We start from the raw sequence: 25,562 nt of genomic DNA, 5'->3' as shown, positions 1-25,562 counted from the left end.
CCGGAAGTGAGAGCCTGGAAGTCTGATATGGACTGGTGTGCAAGAGCAGAGAAAGTGTTATACAAAGCCAGGGGTTGTCCACACAAATGGGATAAAATATGGGGAGACAGGCAGAAATACTGTGGTTACTAGGTGGGGTTCGGAGCTAGGGGGGTGGGCTATTCCAGATTAGATTAGAACATTCTAGGAATTCACATGGGGTAAAATAAGTTGGGAATGATCTTGAGAGGGTTGATAAAAACAATGATGTGCTATGTATAATCTGTAGATGTGATGATTCTGTGTACTATCCTGAGCCAGTTAAATAAAAAAATATATTTTTTTAAACAAAAAAAAACTTTTTTAGTGTCAGCAATGGATGTTTAGGGGTTGTGAATGGTTTTAGGGTTCAGGAATGGATGTAATTTATGGGTAAAAATGGCTTAGGTAGAGTTTAGGGGTCAGGGATGGGTATAATTTGAATGTGATTATGGGTTTTAAGATTAAGGGAAGAGTGAAGTTTAGGGGTTGAATGGGCTTTTAGCGTACTTCATGGTATAGGTGGAGTTTATGGGGTCAGGGATGGCAAGAGTTTACAGGTCAGGGTTGGGTATAGTTAGGTATGATTAGGGGATTTTAGGGTTAATGAATGGGTGGAATGTATGGGGTCAAAAGGGTTTTTTTGGCTTCAGAGAGGCATAGAGCTTAGGGCTCAGAGGTAGATGTAATTTAGGCATGATGAGGGTTTTTAGGAGACATGAGTGGATGGTGTTTAGAAAATGTGAGGATATCATTAATTAATGGTATTTAAGGGAGATGAGGGGTTAGCAAATTAAAAACAGATGAAGTAATTGTCTGACAATGTAAAAGATATACATTTGAAACAAGGTCTTCTGAATTAAGCACTATAATGAATACCTCGGACATAAATGTTCGTGAAAGTAGACCTGCAACCACTACATTTACACCTTCGAAAATAAGCATGCAAAAGCCAATTTTCCTATGCAATGGTTTCTAAAAAATGGTAAGTCATGTAGATCCTGCAAATTTCAATAAATATTTGAGGTGAAATGTTTTCTCAGTAATGGTATTTCACGAAATTGTTTTTCTCTGAAATCACATGCAACCGAGGTGAAGGGTGTTCCATGTTTCCACAGTTCATGAAAAGATTACCACTGAACTGGGAAATAATTACAGCTGTTGTATAAATAGATTTATAGTGGTTAGCAAGTACTGAGCATATACATTACTATATAGTTATGGACATTATTTTATTTTTAGCTTTTTTTATAGTGACAGAAGGAGGAGATGGAAGTAAAGGATTTGGATATCAACTGAAGTTAACAGGAGAAAGAAATGGAAGACAAGGATTTGGTGGCCAGGCGAATAAGACAGGAGATAGGAGGGAAGTAAGTATTAAGATTTTCTTATCAATTATGCCTTCATTGCTTTAGGAATCCCCTCAGTAACTGCCAGTCTCTGGGCACTATAGCTGAAGTCACCATCGCAAAGGTCTGTACATCAAGCAACAGTTTATGTATGTGTGTGTGTGAATATATATATATATATATATATATATATATATATATTCACTGAAAAAACCATAGGTTTCACACATGTTATAGTTAGCGGAAATTTTACTGATAAAAAACCAATGAAATTCCCCTGTTATAGTTAGTGCAGGCAACTATAACTCACGCGACCGCAATCCTCTGCTGATGCTAATACTGTATTTAGACACTTATTTGCCCATGTCTTCTTCCATACATTTTTAGCTATACATATATTACAAATATTTTTTTTTCATAAAGACACATATGTCATCAGCAGAAGATTGCGGTCGCGTGAGTTATAGTTGCCTGCACTAACTATAACGGGGGAATTTCATTGGTTTTTTATCAGTAAAATTTCCGCTAACTATAACATGTGTGAAACCTATGGTTTTTTCAGTGAATTTGCAAGGTTTTTTAAATGCTAATTCCTAACTATAATGTGTGTGAAACCTATGGTTTTTTCAGTGAATTTGTACGTTTTTTTAAATGCTAAGTTACTTTACGCCATTCGTGGCGTGCGCGCCCACTTAACGCAGTTCGGTCCGTGCGCGCACCGTGCGCTTCGCGCACCGTGCGCGCACAGTGAGCACGCGGAGCGCTTCGCGTACCGCGCGCCCACTTTACGCAGTTAGTGCCGTGCACGCACGGTGGGCACGCGGTGCGCTATGCGCACCGCGTGCCCACGTTACGCTAGATGGGCCATGTACGCACGATGCGCTTCGCGCACCGTGCGCACATGGAGGACATATGATGCACTTCGTTTTGAAAGGTAATATTTTAATTTTTCGTATATGTTATAAGCCATGCACAAATGGTGCCCTTCGGGCACCATTTGCACACGGGGTGGAGAGAGTGTGGATAATTTTTTTTTTTATTATTTTTTTTTTAAATATTTTAGTTTAACTCATCTTTAGTAAGCCATGCACAATTGGTGCCCTTCGGGCACCAATTGCACACGGGGTGGGGAGAGTGTGGATAATTTTTTTTTTTTAATAATTTTTTACCGTACACGTACGGTAAGCGTAATCGGCGAAATTAGCGAAAAAATAAAAATTCCGTTTTTGGCCTTGGGGGATCTTTGGGGACTCCCTCAACATTGCTATGTGTGTGGGAGCTGTCTAAACAGCCCCTTTACATGTTTTTGTGCTTTATATTTTAAACATCACTCTCAGTGCGAGAGAGAAAATGGCGGCCGCCGCTTCCTGGTTTCGGCCGATTCGAATGTTTACTAAGATCTAAGAGCCAATCAGAATCGCGCTCGCGCACGCCACCGTACGCGTACGGTAAGCGTACCGTAAGCGCACCGTAAGCTGGCTCAGATATATATATTGATTTAAAGGCTATTTTCTCAGAATCTACTGAACAGATTTACACCAAACCTACAAATGGCACTTCCTTGACCTGAGGACTACCTCTCTGCCAAATTTCTAGTAATTCTGTTCAGCCGTTCGGGCTGTAGCCCTGTCTAAAGGTCCTATGGAAAAATGCATGGGAAAAACGCGTTTTGGGACCCCCCTTTTATTTCAGCCCCCGCTTGACGAATCCCCCCGAGACTTTCAGGGTAGGAGCGGAGCGTAGCGCCCCACCTATTTTGAAAAATTCGCGAGGATTCGTCGACCGGCGCCAAAGTTATTCAAAATAGAATGTTGCGGATTTCCTATGGAAACGTGGTCCTAACTATAACTACCTACTGGCGACCGCCAGTAGGTAATATATATATATATATATATATATATATTACTTCTTTTCCAATCCGGTGACGATAAACCGCCGAACAAAAACAGGACACAGACCCAAAGTAAGTGCTCAAAATAAAGATTTACTCCTTCTTCGCCATGACGCGTTTCAGCTCGTCAAAAGCCTTGTTCACACATATATATACGGAACGGAAAGAAGCATTCCGCACCGCGGTAAAATCCTACAAAAAGAGCTCCGTAGCATCAAAACTAGTTTCTACGAGGACAGAATTAAAAACGCTGCCTGCTCGGCCCATGAAACCTACTCAGTTCTAAAAGAACTACTCCACGCCCCTGACCCCCCACTCAAACCCCTCGATCCCAAAGCAGCTGAAACTAAATGTAAAAAATTAGCCACCTTCTTCGACGAGAAGATTCAAAACATTCTTCTAACCATACCCCCTCCCGAACAGGACCCCATACAGCCGGATCCTACCATCACCACCACCAATCCTCCTTTGCCGCCAGCCCCCCAACCCTCCCTGGACACTTTTGGTCCCGTAACAACGGAAGAAGTAGGAGCTACGCTGGCCGCAATCAAAAGTGGTTCCCCCCTTGATCCTGCCCCCCTCCGTTTCCTAAAAAAAGTGTCAAGTACCATCACTCCCCCCCTCACGGCCCTGATCAATTCCTCTCTCTCAGAGGGTATTGTCCCCCCCAGCTGGAAAGCAGCAGCAGTCAAAGGTCTACTGAAAAAACCCTCTTTAGACCCGCAGGATTTCGCCAACTACAGGCCCATATCCCTTCTCCCTGGAAACAGCAAGATCGCAGAGAAGCTGGTAAATAAGCAACTATCGCTTTACCTAGAAAGCAACAACCTCTTAGCGGCCTCCCAGACAGGATTTCGTCCAGGTCAGGGCACGGACATCGCCCTCCTGACAGCAGTGGAGAAGGCCAGAAGCATTCTGGACATGGGAGGATCAGTGGCAGTGATCCTCCTAGATCTCAGTGCGGCCTTCGACACTGTAGACCATTCCACCCTAATCCACCGACTGGGAGAGATCGGATTAAAGGGTATGGCCTTGAAATGGCTAGAATCCTTTTTGACTGGACGCTCCTTCCAGGTGCGGGAAAACGACAGCTGCTCATCCACCATCCCCCTCCGGTGTGGAGTGCCACAGGGCTCATCTCTGAGCCCTACACATTTCAACGTGTACATGGCCCCACTGGAGAAGAGGGTCAGCTCGTACGGCGTGTCAGTTATCAACTACGCCGACGACACTCAGCTGGTCGTTACCCTTTCTCACCCTCACCACGCCCCATCCGACCTCCACAGCTGCCTTTCCGAAGTCCACCGATGGATGAATCTCTCCTCATTAAAATTGAACGGGTCCAAGACTGAGATCCTCCTGATGGGCCACAATGGGCCCTCTCTACCATCTCACCTTTGGCCTAAGTGCCTAGGGGACCCTCCCGCACCCAAGGAAGAGGTCAAGAGCCTTGTTGTGTGGATTGAGAAGGACATGAGTTTTAAAACCCAGGCAAAAAGAACCGCAGGGACATGCTTTGGGCTACTTAGAGCCTGCAGGAAGATCTTTCCCCTGCTCCCAGATACCGCAAGGAGGCTCCTCATTCAGGGTCTAATCCTGGCAAGATTAGACTACTGTAACGCTATATACTTGGGAGCCCCTGAAGCCACCCTGGACTCACTGCAAAAAGTCCAAAACGCCGCAGCCCGCCTACTTACGGGCACACCTGGAAGATCCTCCGCCAGGCCGGCCCTCAACTCTCTCCACTGGCTCCCAGTCAGAGAAAGGGTCGTTTTCAAAGCCCTCTGTCTGGCCCATAAAACCCTAAACAACAACGGTCCCCCACTTCTGAAAGAACTTCTAATCCCATACAAAGCAGAGAGAAATCTCCGGTCCAATACAGAAAATCTCATTGCAGTCCCTACAGTGAGAAAAGCCAAGACCGGTGGCCGTCGCTTTTCGGTTCACAAGGCCAAACAATGGAACCATTTACCCCGAAAACTCAGGACAGAACCGAACTATCTCCAGTTCAGAAAAACCTTAAAGACCCTCCTTTTCCCGCAAATATAATTTTCACTAGTTGGCTAAAACCCCTGGAGAAGCAGATCAGCGCTGGGATGCTCTTCGGAGTTACTACGCGCTTTACAAAAACCATTAATAAATAAATAAATAAATAAATATATTACCTACTGGCGGTCGCCAGTAGGTAGATATAGTTAGGACCTATTTTCCATAGGAAATCCGCAACATTATATTCCCAATAAGTCTGGCGCCGGTTGATGAATCCTCGTGAAATTTGCCAAACTTTTGGCCAGCTCCGCTCCGCTCCTACCCTGAAAGTTTCGTGGTGATTCGTCAAGCGGGGGCCGAGAAAAAAGGGGGGTCCCAAAACGCGTTTTCCCCATGCAATTTCCCATAGGATCTGTTGTCGCAGCTACAGCCCGAACCGCTGAACGGAATGACACCAAATTTGGCAAAGAGGTAGTCCTCAGTTCAGACTCGTGCCTTTTGCATAAATGGTGTGAATCCGTTCAGTAGTTCCTGAGAAAATTAGAGTCAAATGTACATAAATATCTATGGCCGCGGAGGATCCGCGGACCGTACACGTACCGTACGCGCACCCTCCCCGAACCGAGCGCGCACCCTCCCGATCGCGCGCTGAATGCTAATTGGCTGTCGTGTGTCTCTCTACATTCGAAACCAGGAACTGTTGGCGGCCATTTTCGCCTCGGTAGAAGCGAGGCTGAAGAAGCAAGGGGAATAAGTGTGTAAAACATAGAAAGGGGGCAGAGTGGAAATACTCTGACCCTCTAGAGTTGCTTAGGGGGTCCCAGAAGGACCCCCAGAGGCCCCCTTTTAAAAAAAAAAAAAACGCCGAGATGCGCGCACAGTGCGCGCATCCTATCGCGTTGGGTACGCGGATCCACTGAATTCTTTTTTAAAAAGTCAAGAAATCATTGGTTGTATGACTACTTTGCACACTGAAAGGTAGGGCGTATATTTCTGTTTTTTAAAGGTATGATTCTTATTGGTTAACAAAAACAGATTGTAAGGAACATTATATATGATTAGCTGATATGTTGAAAAGTGAAGAACACTTCCTCTCTTGTGTAGGAACATTGTGTGCTGAACTTCTGACCTGTGTGCTTAGTGCAGTGTTCTATGACCTGTTTCTATGGTAACAAGCAGAAGGCAGATTGGGGGAAGGGTTGAAATGTCTTTCAGTTGGAAAGGGTTGAAATGCTTAACCAATAGAAATGTGTATTTGCTTTTGAGTTTATGTGTGAAGGATTGTGATTTAATGTTTACATGTATATGTGTGGAAAATGAAAGGGAAACTTTTCCATTCTTTGTTTTTGCTGAGAGGTGCACAGTGCAGAGATTCTGTAAAAGAAAATATGGTGAGTGACTGATATACTTCTTAATCTACAAAAGAACTTGAAAGATGAGTTATTTAATTGTGAGGGGATGTATGTAGACTATTTTGATTTTAATCAGACTAATGTATTTCTCCTGCTAAAGTGTAGGGAGTACTTTTTTTCTCTACAATCTTATTGACAGTGTGTGTGCATGTAGAAACCATTCTGTGATAAGCATTTGTGTTTTTCATGTGTTTGCAGACAGATAACTGTGCTGTTTTTATATTTTGGTAGAATTAGAAACCAGTCATTGTTTAGGAATTTGTGAAATGAGTTATGTTATGTTTCTATACTAAAATGTAGTACTACTTCTAGATGAAGAAATGTGTTTTGGTATAGTGCAAGGGATAGTGTTGTTTGTCAAGAATCACACAGTGAGTCTGTGTGCATTTGGGAACCACTGTGAGAGAAGCATTTGGTAACATTGTGTATTTGCTGACAGATAACTGTTTTAACCTGTCATGTTGTGAAGTTTTAGTAGCATTATAAGACAGTTATGGCTTATGATTTGATTAAATGAGTCAGGCTTTGACAGAAAAGTGCAGTCCTGAAATATGTAGATTGTGTGCAGTTCCCTTACCACTTGCACTGTAGTGAATCAGTTTTGGTAAACTCCTAGGGATAGTGGTGCTTGTCTATAATCACACTGTGAGTCTGTGTGCATTTGGGAACCACTGTGAGAGAAGCGTTTGGTAACATCGTGTATTTGCTGACAGATAACTGTTTTAAAACCTGTCATGTTGTCAAGTTTTATTAGCATTAGAAGCCAGTCTTTGCTTATGCGTTGATTAAATGAGTCAGGCTTTGACACAAAAGTGCACTTTTGAAATATGCACATTGTGTGCAGTTCCCTTACCACTTCCATAGTAGTAAATACGTTTTGGTAAACTCCTAGGGATAGTGGCTGTTGTCTAGAATCACACTGTGAGTCTGTGTGCATTTGGGAACCAATGTGAGAGAAGCATTTGGTAACATTGTGTATTTGCTGACAGATAACTTTTTTAAAACCTGTCATGTTGTGAAGTTTTAGTAGCATTAGAATCCAGTCTTTGCTTAAGCGTTGATTAAATGAGTCATGCTTTGACACTGATGTGCTGTACTTAAATATGTAGATTGTGTTCAGTTCTATTAACTCTTCTAGACTAGTGAATGAGTTTTGGTAAACTCCTAGGATAGTGTTGATTGTCTAAAATGACACTGTGAGTCTGTGTGCATTTGGGTAAGGATTGTGAGAGAAGCATTTGGTAACATCGTGTATTTGCTGACAGATAACTGTTTTAAAACCGGTCATGTTGTCAAGTTTTAGTAGCATTAGAAGCCAGTCTTTGCTTATGCTTTGATTAAATGAGTCGGGCTTTGACACAAAAGTGTAGTCCTGAAATATGAAGATTGCGTGCAGTTCCCTTACCACTTCCACGGTAGTGAATGATTTTTGGTAAACTCCTAGGTATAGTGGTTGTTGTCTAGAATCACACTGTGAATCTGTGTGCATTTGGGAACCACTGTGAGAGAAACATTTGGTAACATTGTGTATTTTTTAGCAGATATCTCTTTTAAAACCTGTCATGTTGTCAAGTTTTTTTGCATTAGAAGCTAGTCTTTGCTTATGCATTGATAAAATGAGTCAGGGTTTGACACTAAGGTGCAGTACCATGTACTATTCTGTTCACTGTGGCAGAACTGAAAATGTAAACGTTTTGCCTAAGCACTGTCCTAGAAGTAGTCTGATTATTTAGTCAGTTTCTAAGTACCAAATAGATTGCTTCAAATGTCTATGCAGTATGCATGTAGTGTTCTAACATACTATACACTTGTCTTTTACACCTTCAATTCCCTAGTCAGTATCCATACACTTCCAGGAAACACCCTGTCACTCCCTTTGCAGTCCTCTAGTGACCCATTCAACACCATGTACTAATCCATTCACTGTGCCAAAACCCAAACACTTATAAATTCACCAAGACACTCTCTTTCCAGTACTCTAATGATTCAGTCACTGCCTAAGTATTCATGCATTGAGCCAGGCCTTAGCACATGGACTTCTTCAAACCCCTATCCACTATGCATGCAGTCCTCTAACCACCTACACACTTGTGTTTCACACCTTCAATTCCCCAGTCAGTATCCATACACTTCCAGCAAACACCCTGTCACTCCCCTTGCACTCCTCTAGTGACCGTATTAAGCATCATGTACTAATCCATTCACTGGGCCAAACCCTAATAAATTCACCCAGGCACTCTCCTTGCAGTACTCTAATCACTCAGCCGGTACCCAAGTACTCATCCAGTGACCCAGGCCTTAGTATATGGACTGCTTCAAACCCCTATCCACTATGCATGCAGCCCTCTAACCACCTACACAATTGTCTTTCACACCTTCAATTCCCTAGTCAGTATCCATACACTTCCAGGAAAGACCCTGTCACTCCCTTTGCAGTCCTCTGGTGACCCATTCAACACCATGTACTAATCCATTCACTGTGCCAAAACCCAAACACTTATAAATTCACCAAGACACTCTCTTTCCAGTACTCTAATGATTCAGTCACTGCCTAAGTATTCATGCACTGAGCCAGGCCTTAGCACATGGACTTCTTCAAACCCCTATCCACTATGCATGCAGTCCTCTAACCACCTACACACTTGTGTTTCACACCTTCAATTCCCCAGTCAGTATCCATACACTTCCAGCAAACACCCTGTCACTCCCCTTGCACTCCTCTAGTGACCGTATTAAGCATCATGTACTAATCCATTCACTGGGCCAAACCCTAATAAATTCACCCAGGCACTCTCCTTGCAGTACTCTAATCATTCAGCCAGTACCCAAGTACTCATCCAGTGACCCAGGCCTTAGTATATGGACTGCTTCAAACCCCTATCCACTATGCATGCAGTCCTCTAACCACCTACACAATTGTCTTTCACACCTTCAATTCCCTAGTCAGTATCCATACACTTCCAGGAAACACCCTGTCACTCCCTTTGCAGTCCTCTAGTGACCCATTCAACACCATGTACTAATCCATTCACTGTGCCAAAACCCAAACACTTATAAATTCATCAAGACACTCTCTTTCCAGTACTCTAATGATTCAGTCACTGCCTAAGTATTCATGCACTGAGCCAGGCCTTAGCAAATGGACTTCTTCAAACCCCTATCCACTATGCATGCAGTCCTCTAACCACCTACACACTTGTATTTCACACCTTCAATTCCCCAGTCAGTATCCATACACTTCCAGCCTACACCCTGTCACTCCCCTTGCACTCCTCTAGGGACCTTATTAAGCATCATGTACTAATCCATTCACTGCGCCAAACCCTAATAAATTCACCCAGGCACTCTCCTTGCAGTACTCTAATCATTCAGTCGTCAGTACCCAAGTACTCATCCAGTGACCCAGGCCTTATTATATGGACTGCTTCAAAACCCTATCCACTATGCATGCAGCCCTCTAACCACCTACACAATTGTCTTTCACACCTTCAATTCCCTAGTCAGTATCCATACACTTCCAGGAAACACCCTGCCACTCCCTTTGCAGTCCTCTAGTGACCCATTCAACACCATGTACTAATCCATTCACTGTGCCAAAACCCAAACACTTATAAATTCACCAAGATACTATCTTTGCAGTACTCTAATCATTCAGTCAGTGGCTAAGTATTCATGCACTGAGCCAGGCCTTAGCACATGGACTGCTTCAAACCCCTATCTACGCATGCAGTCTTCTAACCACCTAGACACTTGTCTTTCACACTTTCAATTTCCTAGTCAGTATCCACACAGTCCAGCAAACATCTTGTCACTGCCTTTGCAATCCTCTAGTGACCCATTCAGTACCAAGTACTAATCCATTCCCTGTGCGAAAAGCCTAGCACTTATAAATTCACCTAGGCACTCTCGCTGTACTCTAATCATTCAGTTAGTACCCAAGTAGTGATGCAGTGAGCCAGGCCTTAGCACATGGACTGCTTTAAATGTCTATGCAGTATGGATGCAGTCCGCTAATCACCTACACAGTTGTGTTTCACACCTTCAATTCTCTTGTTAGTATTCATACTCTTCTAGCAAACACCCTGTCACTCACCCAGTGTGTCTCCTTATAGTACTGTAATCATTTAGTCAGTTAGCATGTAGAGTTGTAGTGAGGTCAGCTTTAGTGCATGAACTGCTTCAAAGTAGTATGCACTATGCATGTAGTGTTTTAACCATCGTCACACATGTGGTTCAGGGACATAGTTTCTTAGTCAGTATTTATATAAAATGTGTTTGTACAGTAATGGAATAGTATAATTTTGAAAGTTAATAATATACATTTATTTTTTATTCTTTTTTACAGATACAGGACAGGAGTGTTTCTCATCTGTTTGCACTCTTCTCATGCAAGATTGTTTGGATGAAGGGTCCTTAGGTGTTTCATCATACTTGCTGTGCCGCATGAGTATTTTTTGTTAGGATCCCCTCGTAACAGAACTCTTTTGAATATCTTGTGCATGAGAAAGGTGGTGTTGGTCTTTGTTTGCTCCTCGAGAAAAGTAGAAAATTTCCACATCACTGAAGGAAAACGTTGTGGGCGTGGTGCATCCTCCAAAAATTCAACTTTAGATTTGGTGAATATTTTATAGCGACATCATTTACAGTTATTGTAAGTTAAAGTTAAAAAATGTTGTTAGCTGTGTGCATTTTATATTTCTGTGATTTGTATTTTGAGAATGGCATGTTGTTTTTTTTTTAACAATCTTTGAGATTGTGTTTTTTTTGCCCGCTGTTAAGTGATGAGTACGATTGAAATCACTATTTTTAGTGAAATTTAATATATTCTGAGAACAGCAAAAAAGGAAAAAAAATTACTTTGTGGAAATTATGCTGTGTTGTATAAAATGTAGTATTACATGTTATAATTTTTTTTCCCTTTTCTTTCACAGATCCAAATTTTAAAATAAGCAATTTATATGAATTTATATTTGAATGAAAAACAGAAAAAAATGTATACCATTTTTTATTCCTATTACTGTGAAGGTAAGTTTAACTAAGTCTCAATATGCAGAATGAAGAGGCCTGCAAGAAGCTACAAAGTTGAAACACGTTTCTAAAAACACTCTGTTTATGTAGTTTTGAAATCTGACCATTATCAGATATCATGTGACCTGCAAAAAAAGAGATTTGAGGGGTTCATAATATTTCACCTTTTTAGCTGTTGAAGGACCGCAATCATTTCAATCATTCTTCTTTGAACATCTTTGCAGACAAAACTCTGTGCTTACCTTCTATCATTCGCAAGGAAATTTAAAAACGGAAATATGTCACTTTTTGTAACATAGTTATTGAGCAAGATATTCTTTTATATTTACAAAGAGAGGAAAAGGCACTCTGTGCACTTTTTATACTCCATGTAAATATAACCTCATCATGCACACCACTTTGTGTTGAAAGGGTGTTCTATAAGTGTTGTTGTGCATGATTGCACTTAATACTCATAGAACAAGACACATGTCTAGATTTATCAGAAATCATAAATCTCGATATGTGTGTGAATGCTGCACCATTCTAAGATTGGTGTAGGAAAGCACAACAAGGAGAATTGTTTTCATTTCTCCACATTTTTATATCTTCAATGCATGCTGAAATGTTCAGCATACATTGAAGGAGAAAAATGCATTTTCTCATTGTTTTGTGTCTTCCTGCAGAAAAACAAACAGCACATGACACAGATATCCTTGCACTATGGTGCAAGGGTGCCTGTGTCACCACATGGCTGCAGTTTAAGCAGCCGTGCAGAGAGAAGCATAGATTTGCAACATATTTATGTACATATGTTGCATCCCTGTGCTTCGGAAGTACTACAGCACACTGTGGTTAAAGAGGTTACTGTGTAATGCTGCAGCACTTCCTCATAGTTCTGCACTTATACATTCACCATACGCTACTAATGCATTCATTCTGTCAATTACGTACTACACATCTAAACTTTCACACACTAACAAAGAAATGTAGCTCTTTTTTTAAACCAGGAAAGTTAGTTCTCACAAGAACTTTTTTTTTTCTTCTTTTATAATTTTTTTGGGGTTTTCTGAACAATTTTTATTTTTTGGGGTTTTTCTGCAAAAAAAAAAAAAAAAACAGGAGAAAACAAACAATGAACTTCAGGGAACAATTAAAAAAAAATAATAAGAAAAATAGCAAATGTGACTTTCTTGGCGGCGGCAGATCAGATCGATCGACTGCTCACCATAGCACAAAGTCGCATTGCACTTAGTGCAGAGCACTTTTAAAAATTGAAATTGAGGACGGATGTCCAAGGTTTGGGCTGATGGATGCACTCTTGATGTGCTCGGCTGCGATCAGGTGGATAGCGCAGGAGCAGGAGTGTTTCTCATCCGTCGGCACTCTTCTTGTGCAAGATTGTTTGGATGAAGGGTCCTCATGTGCTTCATCATACTTGCCGTGCCGCAAGAGTATTTCTTGTTAGGATCCCCTCTCGATAGGACTCTTTTGCAAATCTTGCACGTGACCAAGGTGGCATTGGTCTTATTCTGTCCCTCGGGAAAAGTAAAAAATTTCCACACCACTGAAGAAAAACGATTTTTGAGTGGTGCCTCCGGCAAAAATTCATCCTCAGAAGTATGAGGTGATGCAGGTGATGCCTGCTGCCCTGAAGCCATTTTTGGTTGAAAAAAGTTAGAGCTAAGTGTAAACTTAGTCTAAAAAATCTTCTTCTCTCCAAAGAGATGGTGCTCTAAAGAAGGTCAAAGAAGAATGATTGAAATGGGTGGGGTCTTTCAATAGTTAGAAGAGGAAGTGTAATGAACCAATCAAATCTCTGTTTTTTGGAGGTCACATGAGATCCGCGCACCGTGCGCTTACGCAGCACGCACCCAGCGCGCATCCGCGAAATTGAATTAAAAAGAAATATAGGATTAGATGTAAAAATATATTAGTTTTAAGACTAGTTTAGAGTTTGTCTTCAATTAATATTCACATGAAATACATATATATATATGTTTTTTTAAATGTTAAATATTTCGCGGGATCCGCGCACCTATCGCGTCATAGACGTAGATGACGCATCACGGAAGCGCGTAAACGTCGCGTTACGTACATCAAACGTGTCGCGTATAGGTTGGGAGTCGCGTACCGGACGCATTGCGAACGCGCACTAAACACTTACCCAACTCGTACCATGCGCGGATGCCACCGCGTAGGGATCGGGAACGGTGCGCTTAGGGTGCGCGGATCCAAAAACATTGAAAAAAATATATAAAATAAAGTTTTGCACATATAGTTAAAAAAATATTTTGAAAAATATAAAAAAATATGTTTGAAAAACCCATTAAGTTCAAATCATATTTTTTAATTTTTAAAAGAATTAATTGAAAAAATATTTTCAAAAATAGATAATTAATGAAATTGACACACTGAATTTGAAAAATATAGAAATCCAATCAAAATCATTAAACATGGTATCTTCAGAGATAAGTTATAGATAGGAATTAGCATTTAGAAAACCTTTGAAATTCACTGAAAAAACCATAGGTTTCATGCACGTTATAGTTAGGAATTGGCATTTAAAAAACCTTTGAAATTTACTGAAAAACCAAAGGTTTCAGGGGCGTTATAGTTAGGAATTGGCATTTAAAAAACCTTAGAAATTCATTGAAAAAACCATAGGTTTCAGGGGTGTTATAGTTAGCTGGACAATTCCCTCGTACAAAACCCTAGAAATTCCCCTGTTATAGTTAGTTCAGCTAACTATAACTCGGGCCCCCGCAATGCACTGCTGATGACGTCACATATTACATCACTCATGACATGGTCAGTGACATCACTGATGACATCACTGATGACATCTCAAATGACATCACTGATGACATCACTGATGACATCATCCATGTGATAAATTAGTGCATCTTCTCACACCCTAATATAACCTTTTATACACCGACTCAAAATTTCAGACGGCCATTTTGAAAACCATAGATACTCCAATACGAATAACTACATACCCACTCATTAACTCTTAGGTCTACATACACCACCACTCACTCACCTGTACAGTCACTCATTCTTACAGTCACTCCGTACAAGACTATCATATGCATTTATACACCTACATAGACACACACACACCACCAATCATCCATAGAGGTACTCTCACACCTAGTCAGTCATGCAAATAATGAATCACACTCCCATTTACTCACCTACGCAGTTATGAACACTCAAGTTCACTTACTCATAAAAATAGTACCACATTCTTATGCTCTTATACAATCATTGATACAAGCACACACTCATCCATACAACCACTATCACAATCACACACTTATATACTCTTACATGCATATATACTGCCTTTCACATATGTAGTTAGTCACACATGTACCACTGAGATATACATTCAATCCCTAACACACCCATACATGCACTCACTCAACCATACAGTTCATCACAGATGCACTCTTAAAACCATGCACCCATAGAATCACCCACTCACACATCTATGCATAGAGTCACACACACCCTACCCACACAAACACTCAGGCACCCATACAGATACTCAGACAACCAATCAATAACCCATATAGACACTCATATAGCTATTCTCAAAACCATGCAGCCACTTATACACCTACACACAGACACATACAGACATTCACACAGTTTAGTCACTAGTCTGCAGTAAGATACATTTAATGACTCACTTATAGAGTCAGTTACGCACCTAGAAAATCATCCATTCACACACTTGTACACCCACTCATTCTTCCACAGGCCTTTCACTATAAATATATAAAACATATTTAAACTTTACAGAAACACACAGTCACTGGATGACGTCATCAGTGATGTCATCAGTGATGTCATTTGAGATGTCATCAGTGATGTCACTGACCATGTCATGAGTGATGTAATATGTGACGTCATCAGCAGTGCATTACGGGGGCGCGAGTTATAGTTAGCTGAACTAACTATAACAGGGGAATTTCTAGGGTTTTGTACGAGGAAAATGTCCAGCTAACTATAACACCCCTGAAACCTATGGTTTTTTCAGTGAATATATATATATATATATATATATGAACACACACACAAAGTTGATCTATAAATACGATTGATATATTTTAAGGTAATTCAAATAAATTCAAAATGAACAGAAACATTTTAAAGAAAAGATAATTTTAAGGAAAAATCCCATATTACATCAAAATTGGGTGGAGTTTAGGGGTAATGAGGGTTTTTAGGGATCAGGAATGGGTGGAGTTTACGGGTGGTGATGGGTTGTTAGTGCGCATGGATGAGTGGTAAGGGAGTTTTATGTTTCAGGCATGTGTGGAGGGTAGGAATGTTGGGGGAGTTTTAGGGTTCAAGGATGGACAGAGTTTAGCACTGGTGAGGATTTTTAAGGTTCAGTGATGGGTAGACATTAGGGGGCCGTGAAGTTTTTAGGGTTCAGGGATGGGTGGAGTTTAGGGGTGGTGAGGGTTTTTAAGGGTACATATATATATATATATATATATATGAAAAGAATATCCTTGCAGGCATAGAGTGACGCATAAATTATGCAAAAAAGATATAGAGAACTCTGGGGAGTTCTCATGTTTAGGTGGAAGGCAGCTTCTGTATAGAGCACCCTCAACACCAGCGATACTCTAGATTTGCTCACCTCAAATGTCTGCTTTTCTATCAAAGTTTTTAAACCTGGGATTAGCACAGTGCAATCCATGCCACTCCAGGCACAGTATTACAGCTTTGGACTGGTAAAATACCATCAAGCCAACCTGAATGAATAAAAGCAACCCCTGACACGTGATTCGCTGTCATTACAGCTCTTCAGAGAGGTTTAGCTTTGTCCAGACACAAGGAAGGACCCAGTATAAGTCAAAAGAATACACTTGCAGGCGTTGAGTGACGCATAAATTGTGCAAAAAAGATGAAGAGAACTCTGGGGAGTTCTCAAGTTTAGGTGGAAGGCAGCTTCTGTATAGAGCACCCTCAACACCAGCGACACTCTAGATTTGCTCACCTCAAATGTCTGCTTTTCAATCAAAGTTTTTAAGGATGGGATTAGCACAGTGCTATCCACGCCGAGATAGAAAGGTACAAAGTCTTTTGCAATTTGTACAGCAAAGTCTTTAAGCATAGGAATAGCACAATGCTATCCATGCCAAGCTATTAAATGACAAAAGCTATTTACCACCCCAGGCACAGTATTGCAGCTTTGGACTGGTAAAATACCATCCAAGCCAACCTGAAATTAGTAAAACCAACCCCTGGCACATGTTTCACTGTCATTACAGCTCTTCAGAGAGGTTTAGCTTTGTCCAGACACAAGGGAGCACCCAATATAAGTCAAAAGAATACCCTTGCAGGCATAAATTGTTGGGGTGCATGGATGAGTGGTAAGGGAGTTTTATGTTTCAGCGATTTTAAGGTTCAGTGATGGGTAGACTTTAGGGGTCGTGAAGTTTTTAGGGTTCAGGGATGGGTGGAGTTTAAAGGTCACCAGTAGGTAGTTATAGTTAGGACCTAGTTTCCATAGGAAAAACGTTTTTTGTTTTCCCAATAACTTTGGCCCCGGTGACGAATCTTTGCGAGATTTTCAAAACTCGTGGGGTGCTCCGGTCAGCTCCTATCCTGAAACTTTCCGGGTGATTACCAAGTGGGGGCCGAGAAAAAAGGGGGGTCCCAAAACGCGTTTTCTCCATGTTATTTTCCATAGGAAACTTTAGACACGACTAGAGCCGAACTGCTAAACGGAATTACACCAAATTTGGCAAAAAGGTAGCCCTTGGTTCAGAAAGAGACCTTTTTTTTTAAATGGTGTAAATCCGTTCAGTAGTTCCTGAGAAATTCAATTAATAGAGGTCAAAAAATCAATTTCCCATAGGAAACTTTAGACACGGTTACAGCTGAAACTGCTGAACGGAATTACACCAAATTTGGCAAAAAGGTAGCCCTTGGTACAGAAAGAGACCATTGTGTAAATCCGTTCAGTAGTTGCTGAGAAAATAAAAAAATAAAAGTTTCGATATATGGAGGCGCAGTGGATCCGCGCACCCTGCCGATCACAAGCTGCATTCTAATTGGCTGCCAACACTTCAAGTTTAAACACACAAAGTACTGGCACAGTGTAGCAAACATTTATTTTTGTTCTGGAATAAGTGGAGGAAGTGTATTTTACCACTAACCACCCATGCTCAATATATTATATGGAGTCACCCCATCCAGAATGCTACAAATTAATAATTGTAAAAGTCAATATAGTCAAAGTAGAGAAACAGAATGAGAGAGAAAGTGAAGTCAGTCCAAAGATAAAGAAACTCTACACAGACCCTCAAATAATGAAGAAGTGAAAAATGTGTAGAGAGACCCTCACGTGCGCACCACCAGAGGAGCTACTGGTTGGTTCTCACCAGCTTGCCCACGTCAGTTTCATCATTGGTGACTCTCTCTCATGGGAAAAAAAGGGTGTGTAGTGTCCAGTGCCAACACTTCAAACCAGGAAGTGTTGGCAGCCATCTTGTGCCTCGGTAGAACCGAGGCACAAGAAATGAGAAAAAGAAACGTGCAAAACAAGAAAAGGGGGCAGGGTAGAAACACCCTGACCCCCTAGGCCTGTTCAGGGGGTCCCATAAGGACCCCCAGGGCCCCAAAAAGCATTTTTTCTTTTTAAATCGTCAGAATTCGCGCTGGGTGCGCGAATCCGGTCGAGAAAAAAAAAAAAAACAAGCGCGGGCTCCCGCGCTTCGTTTAATTGAAGCCCCAGGGTGGGCCAGGTCCCGGGGGCAGATAAAAAATGTGTGGGGGGGCCCCAATCCCCCCCACACTGCCCTGGGGACCACCACCCCCCCGAGGCTTTGCATAAATATTTGTGGGGGGCACACAGCCCCCCCGCAGCCCCGGGGACCGCCACCCCCCAGGGCTTCTTTTTTTTTCAAATATACCTGTGTGGGGGAGGCTAGAGCCCCCCCACATGCCCCAGGGACCGCCACCTCCCCGGGGCACTAATATTTAAATTTGTGGGTCCGTAACGGACCCCCGAGCCCCGGGGACTGCCACCTCCCCGGGGCTTTGCCATTGTTGGGAGGGGGGCCGCGCGGCACCCCTCCTGGAGACCGCCACCCCCCAGGGCCGGCTCCTGCAGGGAAATGTCACAGTATTGTGAGCTCTGCCCTGATTTATAATTCAGTATTTATTTCCAGCATGTTTACGTAAAGCGGTTAAACCAGGATTTGATGTTAAGTCTTGCAATGGTGTCTGCTCACCCAATAAATTGCCCACTCTGTAGCTGTCTGACTGATTTGCATATAGCTGGGTCCAAAACTGAGGTGACATGATGTGCAAAATAATGATGGATTGGGATGCGGGTCGAGTAATTACCAGGGGCGTCTCCTCCGTAATGGCGGAGGAGCGTCACCCTACTGCAGATGCCAGCAGATGATAAATAAAACGATATTAACACGTTGATATTATTGTTTTATTTATCTCTGTCAGATTTACTGACGTGCGACAGGAGGCGCAGGGCGGCGTCCTGTGCACTTATAAGTGCGCAAGTGTGTTTGGCTGGTTGTCTCAGGCCGGCCGCCCTGTCATTGCAAACTGCTTTAATTCACTGAAGCGAGAGCAGGGAAACCTGCTCTCGCTTCAATGAAGCAAAGCAGATTGCTTTTCCATAAGGGGAGCTGTATGTCAGCAGCTCCCCTTGTGAAAAAGCAATGCAGGCTCCCGCAGGAGGCGGGGAGCCGGCGGGACCGTGGGGGAATTGGGGTCCCCCCACGGTCCACAACGGAAAGGGCCGGCCCCGGGGGATGGGGTCCCCGGGGCCAGAAGTGGCCCGGGAGGGGGGCCACACAGCCCCCCTCCCCGACAAAAAGACAAAGCAATGGCTAGGCCCCGGGGGATGGGGTCCCCAGGGCCAGAAGTTGCCTCGGGAGGGGGGCCACGCGGCCCCCCCTCCCAAAGAAAAATAAATAAAATTAAATAAATAAAGGCCGGCCCGGGGGATGGGGTCCCGGGGCCAATAGAGGCCTCAGGAGGGGGGCCACGCAGCCCCCCTCCATAATAAAAAATAATAATCCCCATGCCATGCCCCGGGGACCGGAATTGTCCACGGGAGGGGGCCCATGTGGCCCCCTTCCCGTTAAGATATATATGTTTTTTTTTTTTAAAGGGTGTCAGGCCCTGTGGGATGGGGTTCCCAGGGCCCAAAAAAGTTAAAAGAAGGTGGGCCACACAGCCCCCTTTCCCCCCCCAAAAATAAATAGAAACTTACGCGATTGAGCCGGAGGCCCTGCCCCCTCCCAGCAACACTCTGCAAACGTGCCCTGTGGCACGTTTTAAGTTGGGGAATGAATTCCCCTTCAATACTGGGGGTCCCTGGGGGCCAACTAGCCCACCAGGTACCTCCAGTAAGCGCCACAGGGCTGCGTTGCAGAGAGGTGGTCCAGGCCACGCCCCTTTTTACACCTCTCTGCAACGCAGCTCTATGACACTTACTGGAGGTACCTGGTGGGCTACTTGGACCCCAGGGACCCTCAGGATTCAAGGGGACATTATCCCCCAACTTAAAACGCACCACGGGGCGAGTTTGAACAGTGGTGAAGGGAGGGGGTGGGGCCAGAGGTGACATGTATGCAAACAAGCCCTGTGGCGCGTTTTAAGTTGGGGAATTAATTCCTCTTCAATCCTGAGGGCCCCTGGGGGACAACTAGCCCACCAGGTATCTCCAGTAAGCACCACAGGCCTACGTTGCAGAGAGATGTCCAGGCCACACCCCTTTTTACACCACTCTGCAACGCAGCTCTGTGGCGCTTACTGGAGGTACCTAGGGGGCTAGTTGGACCCCAGGGACCCTCATTATTCAAGGGGATTTAATCTCCCAACATAAAACGCGCCACGGGGTGCATTTGCACAGTGGTGAAGGGAGGGGGCGGGGCCTTAGGTGACATGTTTGCAAACACGCCCTGTGGCGTGTTTAAAGTTGGGGAATTAATTCCCTTGCAATCCTGAGGGCCCCTGTGCGCCAACTAGCCCACCAGGTGCTTTCAGTAAGCGCCACTGTGCTGCGTTGCAGAGAGGTGGTCCAGGCCATGCCCCTCTCTGCAACGAGGCTCTGTGGCGCTTACTGGAGGTACCTGGTTGGCTAGTTGGCTTAAAGTGGCAGTCACAGAGTTTTCAAATTACTTGTCAAAATTATGCATTGCGACAGCGAGCACATTTATTAATGTTTATTATGCATGATTCATCACAGTATAGTACTTTCCCTCTTACAATAATTCCACCATCACTAGTATGCTTCTTTTAATCCATCCGTCAGGATTATAGTGCCCATAATCCTCTGTTTGTGCTTATTAATTCCAAAACCTGGCCTTTCTTTTCGTAAGTGCCTTTTTAATTTCATCCATATTTCAAAGTGCTCAGTCTTGCGCTTTTAAGGGAGAACTTCGATGTATAGCCCAGTTGTTTAAATGTCCATACAAACTTTCCTTTGATTCAGTTTGTTACTATACTATATATATATTTATGTAAAGTTTTGTATAGCGCGAACATGACCCAAGTGGGTATCAGAGCGCTTTATATACGGTTGAGGAAGACAAAGGAAAATAGCTAAGGGAGAAAAATCAGGGTAAACAGTGGGACAATATACAACAAGTGCAAGATGACATCATGGTGGACATGGGAAGAGGGCAGGGTGAGAACGAAAAGCAGGGCAATATACATCAAAAGCAAACATGACAATGGGGCAGTCGACAATGGGTCGCAACAAATGATATGTATTAGTTAAGCTAGAGGCAAGAGGAGAAAAGCTTCTAGTTCAGAGCATTGATCATTAGCAGAGCTTTAACTTTACTTTTGAAGGCAAGTGTAGAGGGAATCAGTCTTGTTTCCACTGGAAGGGAGTTCCAGTGGCTCGAGGCGATGCCAGAGAATGTACAATAGTAGGTTTTGAGCTTATTAAATTTCTTTGGCTTGAGCAGCAGTGTGCCGATGCTCCTTGTGGTCCTGGAGTCACCAGATAGTTATTTGACAGGTAGAGAGTGGTGTTGAAGTGTAGTGCTCTATGGGTCATACAAGCAATCATTAGTTGAATCCTTACCTCAAAGGGAAGCCACTTGAGGGATTTCAGGTTGTGCGAAATGTGGTTAGTCTTCTTGGAACCCATGATGAGTCTAGTAGCAGCATTTAGAGATGTTCTGATGGGGGCTGGACTGAGTTTCAGCAGTCCGCATAGAGTAGCACTGCCGTATTCTAGTCTAAAGATGACAAGTGCTTGCACCGCCGCTTTGAAGTCTTCTTGCGGAAGGTAGGGTTTGAGTTTTCTTAGGATGCGAAGTTGGAAGTTCGCTCCTTTGGTTGTGGATCTGATGTGATCTTGCATGTTTACGTTTTTATCTAGCAGAACTCCCAGTGATTTTGTGGTATCAATGATGTGTGGTGTGCAGTTGAGAGAGGTGAGGTTACAAAGATATTTCACAACAGTGGGGGTTTGCCTAGCGGGTGCAATGAGGAATTTTGTCTTGAGGGCGTTTGATTTGAGATGGTTGGAGGTTAGCTAGTTTAGGGTTTTGAGAAGGTTTCCGTTGAGAGATTTGATGTCTTCGGGGGAGGATATTTTCATGTACAGTTGGGTGTCATCCGCATACATGTGACATTGGATGTTGGAGGCTTTAAGAATTACAGTCAATGGTTCCAAGAGAAGGTTAAAGAAGGTGGTGAAGAGAGAGGACCCTTGGAGGACACTCAGTGTGCAGGGACTAAGGTGGCATAGTGTCTGGTTGGATTTGACTCTTTGGGTTGTATTCTCAAGAACGTGTGATAACCATCGCAAACCTTACTTAACGCAACCTACAACATCGCAGTCCATCGTAGGAAATTTACACGGTGTTAACCAGGTATTCACTACACAACGGTACCATGCGATAGTCACCAGATAACGCGTCAACTGACCGCGATAAAATCAACGCCAAGCTGCAAAAATGCAAAGCGCGAGCGCAGAAAAGCTGCGATGAGGCCAATCGCGATACAAAAATCAGCGAAAACCAGCTACAGGCCTGCAATTCACACGCGTCAGGCGGGAACAATAACCATATAAGTAGAAAAAAAACGGACAAACAAATGCCAAACAACAGCCAAGCACAATGGATGTTGCCGGAGCAAGTACGGAGGAGAACCAGAACCCCACAACCTCCTCGGAGGACCTGCCTGGGACCTCGGGGTCAGGGAAGGGCAAGGACAAGAAGAGTAGGAAGAAGTGCTTCAGTTCGCAGGAAACCAGGATCCTGATAACGGAGGTGGTCGAACACCGTCAACTACTGTTCGTCACCTCCACTGTGTCATTGGCAACAAAAAATGGACTATGGCAGTCCATCGTGGACAAGGTGAATGCAGTTGGAGTGCTGAAGAAGACAATGGAAGAGGTCAAGAGGCACTGGAATGACGTCAAGCGCAAAACAAAGCTGAAACTCGCCAGCACATTTTTAAACTGCATCTCCCTTCACATTGCAGAGGGACAATCAACACCTCCTGCAGAGCAGCCCAAACCTCTCTTCTCTGATGACGAAGAGGACCACCACAGCTTCGACTCCGACGCCCTCCAAGAGTTCATTAACAGTCTCCGCAGCCCACCTCCAGGAGCAGGGCTGCCCAGCTGTAAAGGGGACACCCCACCCCCTGCACAGACCACACAGCAGGCACCACCCACCACCACGGCTGCCTTCCAGGATCCCCACGGAAAACACATGGCCTTCCAACGCCGTGTGTTGGGATGCCAGGAGCAGCTGGCTGAACAGGTGCGGGTGGTCTTTTATCGCATGGCAGACAAACTAGATGCCATACGTGTGTGTTTAAGTCCCATCAGGGACCACTCACAGTCCCTAACGGACACCCACAGTTTGTTCCATGCCCTCCAACGAACCATGGCTGACATCGCCAGAGTCCTGACTGGGCGACAAGAACGACTGTCTAGTCAGGGTGGCTCCATCGAGCTCGCTTTGGAGTTGGTACTCATGCAGAGGCTCATGGAGACCATGGAGTGGGTCAATGTGGAAAGAGCGGCTGCCACGGCTGCACACCAGCGAGAGGTAGCTTGGTTCCACAATGACCTCAAAACCATCCTCATGGCATTGCTGCCACAAGGCCTGGCACCGATGTATGCTACTGATACCACTACATCCACATCTCCGCCCCAAAAAGTGTCAGTGCCACACTGTGTGGCAGACATCCCACCTCCAGCCCCTGAGGTGTCACTGCCACACAGTACTGGAGAAAGGCCAGCACCACCCACACGTGAGGCACATGAAACAGCAGAGGACGAAGATGCGGATGAAACCGCCTTACTGGTATGGAGAAAAGTGTAGCATCCATCTCCGCCAAATGGCCAGTTTCAGCTTGTTTCTGCCCTCTGCATCATCACCTTCCATCGTCCCCGCTACACTCTGCGAAACTCACCTTGGACCTCGCAATGGACTGCCATATTTTGTTTGATCGCCAATGACACAGCTAACAGACTGCAGACTGAACTCTTCCACTTCCTTTGGACTTGTCAGTCCCTGAATGACTCTGGCTGGCCCTCCACGGGCCAACATTCAAAAGTGGGGTTTGCATGGCTCTGTACTGCTCCAGATGCAACACTCCTTGGAATGTGCATTAAACATTCCGAATCACACAGATGTGTTGTCTCTATGGTCTTTCAAGTGTGGTAGTATGGATGAATGTAGGGTCAGTGAATTCCTCTTACGTCCATGTGGCTCATGTCGTTGGATTTGGGTCGCAGGGAGACACATTGCCGATTGTCATCTGGGTGGCGCCGACGCAACAACAGCGACACATGCATTTGTTACTTCCTTGTCCAGCCCTGTATGGAACCACGCCCATAGCCCCGGGGTCATTGTTCAAACCCTTACGATAGACTGGCATCCGCCAGGCCGGCCCACTACGCTTACGCTGCGCGGGGGAGACAACATCGCCATATGTGCCAGGACTGCCCTGTAGTGATCTACTGCTCACAGGTCTAGTTGTCAGCATGCCACAGCCACTCCCGCATGACTGGTTTACATCCACACTACACCCATCCAGCACACGCATCACAGCATATGTGACCCTGCCAATAAATAGGGCAGGTCGCACGTGCACGATGCCATTTCCAACCTCTCTCAGGGTGTATCCGTGTGGTGTGCATGTAGGCATGGGGGCCCAGGGGCCTGCGACATCATTCTGCAGCCCCGGAGGTGACATGATGGCCTCCGCACCACAGTACCCAATAATAGAGGGTCCATGACTGGCGGGGCACAGACTTGGTGGCACCGGACACACTACAGCCGGCACAGGCACACCGCCACGGGACGGTGACTTTCTGTGCACTGAGGTAGGGGCACCTTAAGTGCTGAGCAGGTGTGCAGCCTGCGATGATGCCCCATCCCGGCAGTCCGGACGGCTCAGCTTTTGTGTGCCCTGCTGGACCGCAGTGTAGGCCTGAGCCAGCGGGCAGTGTGGCGTCGCCTCCTGGATCACAGAGTTAGTGGCACCTATGAGGCTGAGCGGGTGTGCAGCCTGCGATGATGCCAGGTGCACTGGTATGTCCTCTGCCATGGGGTAATCAAGACCCAGCGCCAAATGTGAGACCTGGTGGCCTGCGGAGCGGGGCTGCATGATGTGGTGGGTGCCATGCCTGCGCGCCACGGGCTTGTGGCTTGCAGCGGCACGTGGTGGGACCTCTTTTCTACACGCCAGAGGCGGAAGGTGAGCAGTGAGGCCTGCGTGCGCAGGGGCGGGCACGCACGGCTGGGCGGCGGGAGGGGCTGGGGTGCAGCTGCCTGGGTGCGCAGGGGCGGACATGCACCGCTGGGTGGCGGGAGGGGCTGGGGTGCAGCTGCCTGGGTGCGCAGGGGCGGACAGGGG

At 44.6% G+C, this 25,562-nt stretch overlaps 1 protein-coding gene across 2 annotated transcripts in view; it reads left to right on the top strand.

The window, feature by feature from the left end:
- Positions 1-25,562, top strand: part of LOC146857886 (uncharacterized) — a 324,761-nt gene that overhangs the window by 276,296 nt on the left and 22,903 nt on the right. For both annotated transcript variants that reach the window (XR_014979963.1, XM_085648594.1), the window contains one exon: positions 1,261-1,388. Coding sequence is in view for 1 of the 2 variants with exons in the window: in XM_085648594.1 (XP_085504720.1) it covers positions 1,261-1,388 (128 nt within the window). In the remaining variant the exon portion in view is untranslated. The remainder of the gene's footprint in view (positions 1-1,260; positions 1,389-25,562) is intronic.

This window comes from Triturus cristatus, chromosome 3_2 (genome assembly GCF_964204655.1).
Source record: "Triturus cristatus chromosome 3_2, aTriCri1.1, whole genome shotgun sequence".
NCBI lineage: Eukaryota > Metazoa > Chordata > Amphibia > Caudata > Salamandridae > Triturus > Triturus cristatus.
Note: the sequence above shows the minus strand (reverse complement) of the source record. Positions and strands in the feature narration are given on the sequence as shown.